At 44.6% G+C, this 12,952-nt stretch overlaps 1 protein-coding gene across 3 annotated transcripts in view; it reads left to right on the forward strand.

The window, feature by feature from the left end:
- Positions 1-12,952, forward strand: part of LOC137509743 (cyclic AMP-responsive element-binding protein 3-like protein 3) — a 638,953-nt gene that overhangs the window by 489,854 nt on the left and 136,147 nt on the right. For all 3 annotated transcript variants that reach the window (XM_068233853.1, XM_068233852.1, XM_068233854.1), the window contains one exon: positions 7,379-7,475. In XM_068233853.1, coding sequence (XP_068089954.1) covers positions 7,379-7,475 — 97 coding nt within the window. The remainder of the gene's footprint in view (positions 1-7,378; positions 7,476-12,952) is intronic.

Raw genomic sequence — 12,952 nt, forward strand, 5'->3', positions numbered from 1 at the left:
CCTGCGTTTCTTCCCTTCGTGCAATTCCTGTCTTGCGTCTGTGGCAGAGCAGAGGAGCTGTTCCTCTGCACTCCACAGCTCCACCTGCCGACAGGAATTTCCCTCTACAGGTGCATTGCACCTTTTGCTGGGTTCCCTCAAATTATACGCTTGTGGAGGATTTCCGCAGTGTCAGTGCACGTCTTGTGCGCTGATCACGGAGAGAATTCCACAATCGTTACAATCACCAAGGATAACACCCAGGCATACTGTCTGCACCAGTAACATATCCTCTCCAGCTGCTAAGAGAACAGTCTGGTGCTCAACACAGCCAAAACCGTTGAGCTGATCATCGACTTTAGGAAGTCTGCTCCCACACCTCCTCCAATCCACATCAATGGTACCCAAAGTGGCTAGAGTGCCCTTTGCGCACCTCCGATGCTCTACCATCTCATGTGACCTCAGCTGGAGACCCAACATCACTGCCACCCAGAGGAAAACCCAGCAGAGACTTTAATTCCTCTGCCAGCTGAGATTCTGACATGTTTCTACACTGCCACCATTGAATCGATTCTCTGCTCCTCAATCCTGGTCTGGTACGCTGGCTCCAACGCCAGTGATAAGCACAAATTACAGAGAGTCATCAGGTTGGCGGAGAGGATCATCGGGAGATCCCTGCCCTCCCTTGTCCACCTATACAACACAAGACTGCGCACAACGGCACTGAGGATAGAAAGTGACCCCTCTCACTCGGGTCACTGCTTCTTTAGCACACTACTATTGGGCCAGAGGCTGTGGGTCATCTCCACCAAGACCACCAGACATAGGAACTCTTTTTTTTCCCCTCAGCCGTTAGCCTCCTGAACTCCCTCCACATTCTTCTATCCTCCAACAGCGCTCGACCACCCGCTGAGTTGTGACTAGAGTAATGGATTTGGACAACCAGTCAATCGGACAATTATTATTTAACTGATCAGACTTTCTCACGCCACATTTGGTAGAACTTATTAGTGTTTGAATTATGTTTTAGTGCTGCTGTTAAATCATTGCATGTGTATTATACCTTTCTCTCTAACACTGTGTTACTGTTGCTCTGTAAACTGCATCTATCTTCCTACCTCTTGCATCTACTGAGCAAGTATCGTGCCAAACCCAATACCGGGCATGACCCAGTCATGCTTGGTGAAATAAAACAATTCTGATTCTGTCTAAAGGCTCGTACACACGTCGGATTTTCACAAACGACCGGTCGTTTGGACATTTGAACGTCCGGTCGTTTGAACGGTCTGTCGTTCAGTTGATAAGACTGAACTTGAACGATCCGCTTCATCGGTCGTTTGCAAAAATCTGACGTGTGAATGTACCTTAACATTCACTAGCGTGGTGATGTATCATCCAGTCACTAATCATACAATTATAATATTCAAGTATGAATGACTAGAGTCAAACACACCCAGCTAGTAGATAAGGGAGATTAGTGCAAAGACTTTATGGTCTGTCAATCATAGAGATTAAGTATCACAAGAGGAGGTAAGAAACATTGTAGGTGTACATAGTAGTAAAGAAGGCCTTGTAGGAAATCCTGTATAATAATCCCTGCGTCATAATTTGTTCCTGTGTCCATGTGAAAACTGAACTGCGAATGTGCGTGCAGTTCAGCCGGCTTGCTCTGCGTTGTCCCTGTGGTTACTAGGGCAACAGGGACGCACAGCTGGGAGGATGACACCGGGAAGGAGGAGAAGGACGATGGGGCCAGGGGGGCGGGCGTGTGTGCGCGGCGGTGACAGGCCTAGAGCCCGTTTTTAACCTCCCTGGCGGTGCACAGTTTCTGAGGCTGCGTCCGCGGGAGGGATTTTTTGAATTAAAGTTGTTTTATTCCTTATAGCTAGCACTAGGCTTGCTACCATTGTTCCCCAAGTCCCCCCACACCTTTCTGATCCCCCCCGATCGCTGCCGCTATACGTTACCTAGCCACAATCCCGCAAGAGCTGCAACCTTCCCAATGAGTTTCAGTCGTCACTATGCTGACAATCGGACATGACGTCTGACGTCAACATCATCATCACGTCATGCGCAATTCCAATCCTCCCCATAGCAAAGCCTGGAGCTGATTGGAGAGGCTGTACCATCGCGGGATCCGGGGGTACGTATAACGGTGCCGATTGGGGGGCGATCAAACAAGAGCGGAGGGACTTGGGGGACAATGGTAGCTAGTGAAGTACTAGCTGCAAAGGATAAAGCAAATTTAATTCAAAAAATCGCTCCCGGGGCAGAGAAATCCTCTGCGGCGGCTACCTCAAGTATAGCTCACTAGTATATTAAAAAAAAGAATTATTTTATTTGGAAATAAAAGTGCATTTTTTCTGTTTTGCATCCATCACTATTTACAAGCTTATAATAAAAAAAAATAGAAATATTTCATCTTTACATAGATATTTAAAAAGTTTAGACACTTAGGTAAATATTTACGTTTTTTTCTAATTTATTATTGTAATGTGGTTTTTTTTATTAAACATTTATTTGGGTAATTTTGGGAAGGTGGGATGTAAATAGTAATTTTTTTATGTAAATATATGTGTAACGATTGGTGTCAGCACGCAGAGAGAATCTGATTATTGGTGATCTGCAGTATCACCAAAAATGCAGATATATACCTGATTATTGATGATCTGCAGCATCACCGATAATACAGATATATTGCTAACCTCTGGACACCTATAGGTATGTGAGTGTTTGGTGTAACAGTAATACTTTGAGCAATGCACCAGCGTGCTGGAATACTGCTCGGAAAGGCACAGGAACCTTTCAGCAGCCTGAGGCTCTCCAAGGGGAGGAGTCAGGCTGGAGGTAGGAAGGACCAGGGAGTGAGTGACAACTGAAGGTGGATGTCACTATCTGGTCTGGAGACTATCTCTTAAGGGGAGAGATAGCTCTCGAGGTCGGGCACGCCTGGTCGGTAACACACTGACAGATAAAGTACAAAGACAGAAAGCTGATTCGGTATCCAAGGCAAGCAGAGTCTGGAAACGGTATATCAGATATGCGAGGTACCGAATCAGAAGACAGAGGAGTAGTCAGAAAAGCGATAAGTCATAACAGATATCAAACAATGCCTAATCTGAGTGCGAGGTCCTTGGTCTCAGCACCCTGGAACTTGTCTGAAGTATAACACAGATGATAACACAGTTCCCTAAGCTGGGCGTGAGGTCCTTGGTCTCTACACCCTGGAACTAGCTTAAGCATAAACAGAATACAATTCAAATAATCTGGCTAAGTGTGAATTCCCAGGTCCACCTGGTTCTAACACACTGTAGGATCTGACTAAAGGTCTGAGTGCTTCCACGTAGTGATCGCAATGGCAGACAACCAGCAACTGACAAGCAAGTTGTATATATAGTTGCAGGACTCTGCCGCACCGCCTGCACCACTCAGCCAATCAGGAGTCCAGCAGGAATCAGCTGATCATCCTGATCAGCTGACACATCTCCTGCTGGCATAAAGGTCCTGACTTCTGGCACGCATGCACGTAGCTCTAAACCTGTGTGAACTAACAGGCTCAGCCACACCAGCTGCATGCTGCTGCGTGCAAACCGCTGCACTGGACGCGGAATCAGCCACCAGACTGTTGTTGCATGCGGCGGCTTTTCCGCATCCCGCTCTGCCGCCAGACACCCGCTTCCGCGTGCAAACCGCTGCACTGGACGCGGAATCAGCCGCCTGCTCAGTAGCACTCGCGGCGGCTTTTCCGCGATCTCTCACAATATGTTTTTTTTTTTAATGTAGATGTAGTTTTACTATTTGGCCACAAGATGGCAGCCATGAGTTTGTTTACATTACGTCACTCTAAGCGTAACATGTTCACTTAAGGCCCATACACACATCGGATTTTTGTGAACAACGGGTCGTTTGAACGTCCCGTCCTTCAGTCGTCCGCACGCCAAATCGGGCATGTGTACAGTCCGTCGTTCGGGTGATAAGACTGGTCTTGAGCGATCCGCCGGTCGTTCGCAAAAATCTGACGTGTGTATGGGCCTTTAGAGGGACGTAGGAGGCAGAAAGAGCGAGGCCACAGGTGCAATGAAAAGGTTGCAGTGACCTCTGGTATAGCAATGTGCAGTTACACAGGTGCAGTGAAAGGTATGCACGGACTGATATATAAAACAGCGTGCTGTCACACAGATGCAGTGAAAGGTATGCAGTGACTGGTATTATAATACAATGTGCGGCAGTCACACTAGGCACTGAAACAAAAACTCATAACAAGAACATTAGCTCTCAAAAGAGCTGTTTTGGGGTGCTTTAAACAAATATCAGCAAGGTGCAAGCTAACAGACCTCTTAACTATCGCTTTCCCTATCTCTCCAATGTCTCTTCCTTCTCTCACTAATATCACAGCAGACAGAGTGAGAAAATGGCCAACGCTGCTTTTATAAGGGGAGGGGGAGGGTCTAGGAGGAAGTGCAGCCTGATTGGCTGCCATGTGTCTGCTGACTGTGATGTAGAAGGTCAAAGTTTAGCCCAATGATGTAGTATAGAGGGCTGGTCGAACTCGCATAAGGTTCGTGATTCGACACAAGTTCGCGTTCGAACCGTTCGGGCCATCCCTACACCTAATACAGTCTATATACAGGTCCTTCTCAAAAAATTAGCATATTCTGATAAAGTTCATTATTTTCTGTAATGTACTGATAAACATTAGACTTTCATATATTTTAGATGCATTACACACAACTGAAGTAGTTCAAGCCTTTTATTGTTTTAATATTGATGATTTTGGCATACAGCTCATGAAAACCCAAAATTCCTATCTCAAAAAATTAGCATATCATGAAAAGGTTCTCTAAACGAGCTATTAACCTAATCATCAGAATCAACTAATTAACTGTAAACACCTGCAAAAGAGGCTTTTAAAAACTCCCAGCCTGGTTCACTACTCAAAATCGCAATCATGGGTAAGACTGCCGACCTGACTGCTGTCCAGAAGGCCATCATTGACACCCTCAAGCAAGAGGGTAAGACACAAAGAAATTTCTGAACGAATAGGCTGTTCCCAGAGTGCTGTATCAAGGCACCTCAGTGGGAAGTCTGTGGGAAGGAAAAAGTGTGGCAGAAAACGCTGCACAACGAGGAGAGGTGACCGGACCCTGAGGAAGATTGCGGGGAAGGACCGGTTTCAGACCTTGGGGGACATGCGGAAGCAGGGGACTGAGTCTGGAGTAGAAACATCCAGAGCCACCATGTACAGGCGTGTGCAGGAAATGGGCTACAGGTGTCGCATTCCCCAGGTCAAGCCACTTTTGCACCAGAAACAGCGGCAGAAGCGCCTGACCTGGGCTACAGAGAAGCAGCAGCACTAGACTGTTGCTCAGTGGTCCACTCCAAAGTTCTTTTTTTGGATGAAAGCAACTTTTGCATGTCATTCGGAAATCAAGGTGCCAGAGTCTGGAAGAAGACTGGGGAGAGGGAAATGCCAAAATGCCTGAAGTCCAGTGTCAAGTACCCACAGTCAGTGATGGTCTGGGGTGCTATGTCAGCTGCTGGTGTTGGTCCACTGTGTTTTATCAAGGGCAGGGTCAATGCAGCTAGCTATCAGGAGATTTTGGAGCACTTCATGCTTCCATCTGCTGAAAAGCTTTATGGAGATGAAGATTTCATTTTTCAGCATGACCTGGCACCTGCTCACAGTGCCAAAACTACTGGTAAATGGTTTACTGACCATGGTATTACTGTGCTCAATTGGCCTGCCAACCTTCCTGACCTGAACCCCGTAGAGAATCTGTGGGATATTGTGAAGAGAGAGTTGAGACGGAAGACCCAACACTCTGGATGAGCTTAAGCATCCTGGGCCTCCATAACACCTGAGCAGTGCCGCAGGCTGATTGCCTCCATTCCACGCCGCATTGAAGCAGTCATTTCTGCAAAAGGATTCCCGACCAAGTATTGAGTGCATAACTGAACATAATTATTTGAAGGTTGACTTTTTTGTATTAAAAACACTTTTCTTTTATTGGTCGGATGAAATATGCAAATTTTTTGAGATAGGAATTTGGGGTTTTAATGAGCTGTATGCCAAAATCATCAATATTAAAACAATAAAAGGCTTGAACGACTTCAATTGTGTGTAATGAATCTAAAATATATGAAAGTCTAATGTTTATCAGTACATTACAGAAAATATTGAACTTTATCACAATTTGCTAATTTTTTGAGAAGGTCCTGTATGTATATATATATATATATATATATATATATATATATATATATATATAATGTCAAAAAGTCTCATACTGGGTGGCCAGCAAGAGTGAAATTAACACCCCATCAGAACTATGTATTTAGGTGTACATATTACATAAGTCACATAAGTGCATACAAATACAAATGCATAAACGTACAAACATATAATCAAAAGTGCTAAATGCAGAGTGTCCTGTAAACAAAAAAAGTGTCCTGTGCGAAGAGATGTGTGCATAAACACACACATACAAAACCATATGTGTGCGTATATATGCAAATGTACATCCAAATTGCGTGATATATAGTCAATTAAATAAATATAAACATAAGTTAAACAAGTATAAAGTGCCAGAGTCCATGCACAAGTGTAAGAGAGCTGGCTTACCAAGACCCATGGAGAGGCAAGGAGACAGCCAGACATGGTCACAGTGAGCAGCTGCTTCAGAAGGAGGCTGCAAAACTGCCGCGTGGAGACAGGGAAGAGTCCAATTTACGACTTGTGATTACACACAAATGAGGGGGAATTAGACAAGCTAAATTCTCTAATACATACAAGGTGCATTTCTCTGTTTTCCTTCTGTACTGTGCAAGCAATCAGGTCCACTTTAAGATAACTGGATGTTTTATTGTTTGTGCAGATAATTCTCATAACATACCAGTTTACATTGACCCAGGATGTGGAAGCACACTAGTAAATAAAAAACACCTTCTTCTGATCAGATTGCTGGTAGATAGTTAACAGAACTGAACTACATAGTTACATAGCTTTGTTGAAAAAAGTTACATCAAGTGGCTTGTACTTGTTAGTTCATCTTCGTCTTGCTGGGCTTGTGGAGATTTGAGCATTAGGAGACATTTCCAATCAGCACCCCTGTGAGAAATTTGCAGCCATTGGAGTCACAGTGGAATTAGAACTGATCTGAATATACCGGTATGTCCTGAGTCAATTAAGCAAAAATGTAGGCACAGCAGAAGAGCAAATAGCATTTTTTGGGAGAAATCAATACTGGAACTATTCATGGTCATTTTCTGATTTACTCTTTTTGTTTTCTGTCCTATGATATCAAAGGAAAAAATGTAATATGGATGTCCATCCACAGTGCTTTTACTTTAGTGGTTTATTTTTTTATATACCTTCTTGTAACAAAAATCACTCTTGCAGGTCCTGTTGCTGTCATTTTCCCTTATCATGTTCCCGACCATGAACCAATTTGCAAGGAAGAAATTACAAGTGGGTAATGATTTTCTTCCTGTCAGAGGTAAGTTCAAATTGATAGCACTGCAGTTTGCTTTACAAGTGTATTACAATGTACAGTGGGATGCGAACATTTTGGCAACCTTGTAAATTATCATGATTTTCCTCTATGAATCGTTGGTTGTTACGATAAAAAATGTCAGTTAAATATATCATATAGGACAGTGTTTCTCAACATTTTATTGATATGTACCCCTGTTAAAACCCTGTACACACCAAGTACCCCCTGGCATAGTAAACATTATCACAAGTACCCCTTGACAAATATATATTTAATCGTAGTACATTATAATTGGTTCTAAACAATTTCCAAGCATTTATTATTGCTTTTAATTAGCTAAAATACTGATTTGGTGTTGTTTAAATAAGATTTATCATTTTCTAAAACTCTAAATTTGTTATTCTTGGTTAAGTATATCAAGCCAGAGTACCCCCTGGAACCATCAGAAGTACCCCCTGGGATACGCGTACCGCATGTTGAGAACCTATGATATAGGAGACACACACAGTGATATTTGAGAAGTGAAATAAAGTTTTTTCGATTTACAGAAAGTGTGCAATAATGGTTTAAATAAAATTAGGCAGGTGCATAAATGTGGCTACTGTTGTCATTTTATTGATTCCAAAAACTTTAGAACGAATTATTGGAACTCAAATTGGCTTGGTAAGCTCAGTGCCCCCTGACCTACATACACAGGTGAATCCAATTATAGGAAAGAGTATTTAAGGGGGTTAATTGCAAGTGTCCCTCCTCTTAATGTTCTCTGAAAAGTAGCAACATGGGGTCTCAAAACAACTCTTAAATGACCTGAAGGCAAAGATTGTTCACCATCATGTTTTAGGGGAAGGATACAGAAAGCTGTCTCAGAGATTTCAGCTGTCTGTTCCCCCAGTTAGATACATATTGAGGAAATGGAAGTCCACAGGCTCAGTTCAAGTTAAGGCTCAAAGTGGCAGACCAAGAAAATCTTGGATAAACAGAAGCGACAAATGGTGAGAACATTCAGAGTCAACCCACAGACCAGCACCAAAGACCTTCAACATCATCTTGCTGCAGATGGAGTCACTATGCATCGTTCAACCATTCAGCGCACTTTACACAAGGAGATGCTGTATGCGAGAGTTATGCAGAGGAAGACTTTTCTCCACCCACCGCACAAACAAAGCCGCTTAAAGTACGCTAGAGCACATTTTTACAAGGTGCTGTGGACTGATGAAACTAAAATTGAGTTCTTTGGGCATAACAATGGAGCATTATGCATGGAGGAAAAACAACACAGCATTCCAAGAAAAACACCTGCTACCTACAGTAAAATATGGCGGTGGTTCCATCATGCTGTGGGACTGTGTGGCCAGTGCAGGGACTGGGCATCTTGTCAGAGTTGAGGGATGCATGGATTCCATTCAGTATCAGCAGATTCTGGAGACCAATGTCCAGGAATCGGTGACAAAGCTGAAGCTGTGCCAGGGCTGGATCTTTCAACGAGACAACGACCTTAAACACTGCTCAAAATCCACTAAGGCCTTCATGCAGAGGAACAAGTACAATGTTCTGGAATGGCCATCTCAGCACCCAAACCTGAAAATAATTGAAAATCTGTGGTGTGAGTTAAAGAGAGCTGTCCATGCTCAGAAGCCATCAAACCTAAATGAACTACAGATGTTGTTTTATATAAAGAGGAAAGGTCCAAGATACCTTCAACCAGAATCCAGACTCTCATTGGAACCTACAGGAAACGTTTAGAGGCTGTAATTTCTGCAAAAGGACGATCTACTAAACATTGATTTTATTTCTTTTTTGTGGGACCCAAATTTATGCACCTGCCTAATTTTGTTTCAACAATTATTGCACACTTTCTATAAATCCAATAAACTTGATTTCACTTCTCAAATATCACTGTGTGTGTCTCCTTTATGATATATTTAACTGACATTTTTCATCATTACAACCAGCGATTTATAAAGGAAAATCATGACAATTAACAATGTTGCCCAAACTTTTGCATCCCACTGTAACTCCAGGCAAAGAGATATTTCCCAGAGACCACAAACTACTCCCACATCATTCTAGAAAAAAATATATTTTAAATTGTAAGTTTACTTAACAAATGTTAGCATATATTATTGATACTTAAGTTACTCTGTTTTTCAATTATACAGTGGGATGCGAAAGTTTGGGCAACTTTGTTAATCGTCATGATTTTCCTGTATAAATCGTTGGTTGTTATGATAAAAAAATGTCAGTTAAGCTTGACTAGACACGTGAGGAATTGGTTGAACAAGACCAGCATCTATTCCAACTACTCCCTTGAGGCGCCCTTCACAGACCCGTGGTCGTTAGCTGGCTTCCTACATACACCTCAAAAATACATACCCCAAAACTAAAAAACAGCAAAGTAATTAAAAATACTATTCAAGCTTGGAGGGCGGTAAGGAAAATCTTTGGGACACCTCAACAGATTTCAAAATATATGCCGTTCTGGGGATCACCAGGCTTCCCAGCCAGTATAGCCCATGGAGGATTTCTTTCCTGGTTGGATAGGGGAATAGAGCGCTTGGGACAACTCTGTGATATGCGTAGGGGGAGACTCCTGTCATTCCAAGAGACCAGATCCAAGTTCAATATTCCTAAAAGTCACTTCTTATTTTACTGCCAATAAAAGTCGTTTATACAGAGTAAGCTAACTAATATCTCAGATATAGCATTACCACATTCCTTTGATAGATTTATCTCCCTGCAAACATTAAGTATTACTTTCTGAAATTCATTCCAGGTTACAAGAGATAAAGTTGGAAGACAAGGCACAAAACAACCTATCTAAATGGAAAAAAGATATACCTATAGACAATATTGAGGAAAAAATATTGGAGGGATATAGTATAGTGCACAAAGTTGTACCAGGTGAAAATTGGAGGGAGTCACAGCTGAAATTAATTCACAGAGCAAAATATGCCTTTAACATCAAATACAAGATCCCTCCGGCATGTTACTCTCCGAGATGTCCCAAGTGCTCACTACAGAATGCAGACATTTATCACTGTCTCTGGGCCTGCCTGACAATTGTTAATTTTGGCATGATATTATTGGATATGTGAAAATGGTGTGTAAGGTTCAGCTAGATTTAGATCCACTTATGATGCTGTTTAACTTTGCTGAACCCCAAAATCCTCCTGGTGCAAACAAATCTAGCCCGAGCAAACTGACACATCCTATATAATAATAATCCTGTGTCGCTGCGTCCAGCAGTTATGCAGCATCCCTGTCCTCGTTATTTTGTTACTGCGCATGTGCGCAGTAACGGACAGCTGGAGGGACCAGGGAGCGAGGTGGGTGGGTGCGCAGCTGCGGACGCGCATGCATGCGCAGTGACTGGCGGCGGCAGTGAAAAAAGACCTAGAGCCCAGGGGCGTAACTAGGCCCCACCGGGCCCCCCTGCAGAATTTCTGAGCGCCCCCCCCCCCCCTGGGGCCCGCTCGGGGCCGTTTTGTGGGGGTTGGAGGGGACGCAGCGTGAGGGGAAAGCCATGCAGCAATTCAGCGGGGAGGGAGGAAGGTCCCCGACCTCCCTCACCTCGGGGCTCTCCCCTCTGCGTTCCCCTCCACCTTAAATCTAAGTCCGGGCAGTGTCTGGGCAGCGGCGGGCAATCTTCGGGTGATCCGGATAGTAGTTATCCGGATGACACCCAGTACTGCTGTGCTGTGCGGGCTGGGCGGAGGATCAAGCTTACCCTTCTGACGTCTTCTCCGGCCGTCCCTCGGCGCCTCCCACGATGCGTTCCACTCGGCGCTCACGTGACTTCAAACACTTCCTCCTTCAACCCGGAAGGAGGAAGTGTTTGAAGTCACGTGAGCGCCGAGTGGAACGCATCGTGGGAGGCGCCGAGGGACGGCCGGAGAAGACGTCAGAAGGGTAAGCTTGATCCTCCGCCCAGCCCGCACAGCACAGCAGTACTACTGGGTGTCATCCGGATAACTACTATCCGGATCACCCGAAGATTGCCCGCCGCTGCCCAGACACTGCTCGGACTTAGATTTAAGGCGGAGGGGAGCGCAGAGGGGAGAGCCCCGAGGTGAGGGAGGGGGGGCGACCTTCCCCCCTCCCCGCCGAATTGCTGCATGGCTTTCCCCTCATGCTGCGTCCCTTCCAACCCCCACAAAACGGCCCCGAGCGGGCCCCAGGAGGGGGGCCGGGCCCCCCCCCGCGGGTGCAGGGGCTGCAGGCCCTATTGTTACGCCAGTGCTAGAACCCATTTTTAAACGGGCTTGGGTCTACTAGTTTGATTATAATAGCCTCACTCAGTCATTTTCAATAAATGGATCTTTCCCAGTGCCCCGACGGTCTGGGACGTTAAGGAGGAACTTTACCATCTCTTTAATCAGTACAAACTCAAGGCTATTGTACGAAAAGAGCACAGCTGGCTTCTTCAAAAAATGGAAACTATTTATTCTTGCATCTTTTTCCGACATGGAAATCAAGGACATAATGGAACATTTCACATATACCAAGTGGTATCTGATGAGCCACTTACAAGGATCCTTGGGTCGACTCGATATTTCCTAAGACTTTTGATAAATATAAAATGCTCTCAGAGATCACAGAGGGAGGGGAGGGGGGGTGGGAGTTTTAGGGGGGAGCAGGAAGGACTTCTTGGATCTTTAACCTGCCTGGCGTTCTATTAAGATCGCCAGGGAGGCTGCGGGAGGTTTTTTTTTTAATAAAAAAAAAAACTATTTCATGCAGCCAACTGAAAGTTGGCTGCATGAAAGCCCACTAGAGGGCGCTCCGGAGGCGTTCTTCTGATCGCCTCCGGCGGCCAGAAGTAACACGGAAGGCCGCAATGAGCGGCCTTCCGTGTTTCGCTTACCTCGTCGCCATGGCGACGAGCGGGGTGACGTCATGGACGCCTCCGATCCAGCCCTTAGCGCTGGCCGGAACTTTTTGTTCCGGCTACGCTGGGCTCAGGCGGCTGGGGGGACCCTCTTTCGCCGCTGCATGCGGCGGACCGCCGCACTGCAGCGGCGATCAGGCAGCACACGCGGCTGGCAAAGTGCCGGCTGCGTGTGCTGCTTTTTATTTGAGCCAAATCGGCCCAGCAGAGCCTGAGCGGCAGGCTCCGGCGGTACTGGACGAGCTGAGCTCGTCCAGACCGCTCAGCAGGTTAAGAGGATGAACAAATGAGCTTTTACAATGATATGATAAATGTGTTTCATATCCTACTACTGTACCTAATTTGTTCAACTCAACACATATACCTTCCTGTATGCTTGTTGTTATAGATGAAAAATAAAAAATTTTGTTAAAAAAAAAATATGTCAGTTAAATATATCATATAGGAGACACACACAGTGATATTTGAGAAGTGAAAGGAAGTTTATTGGATTTACAGAAAGTGCGCAATCATTGTTTAAATACAATTAGGCAGATGCATACATTGTATTGATTCTAAAACCTTTAGAACTAATTATTGGAACTCAAATTTG

Source organism: Hyperolius riggenbachi, chromosome 1 (assembly GCF_040937935.1).
Source record: "Hyperolius riggenbachi isolate aHypRig1 chromosome 1, aHypRig1.pri, whole genome shotgun sequence".
Lineage (NCBI taxonomy): Eukaryota > Metazoa > Chordata > Amphibia > Anura > Hyperoliidae > Hyperolius > Hyperolius riggenbachi.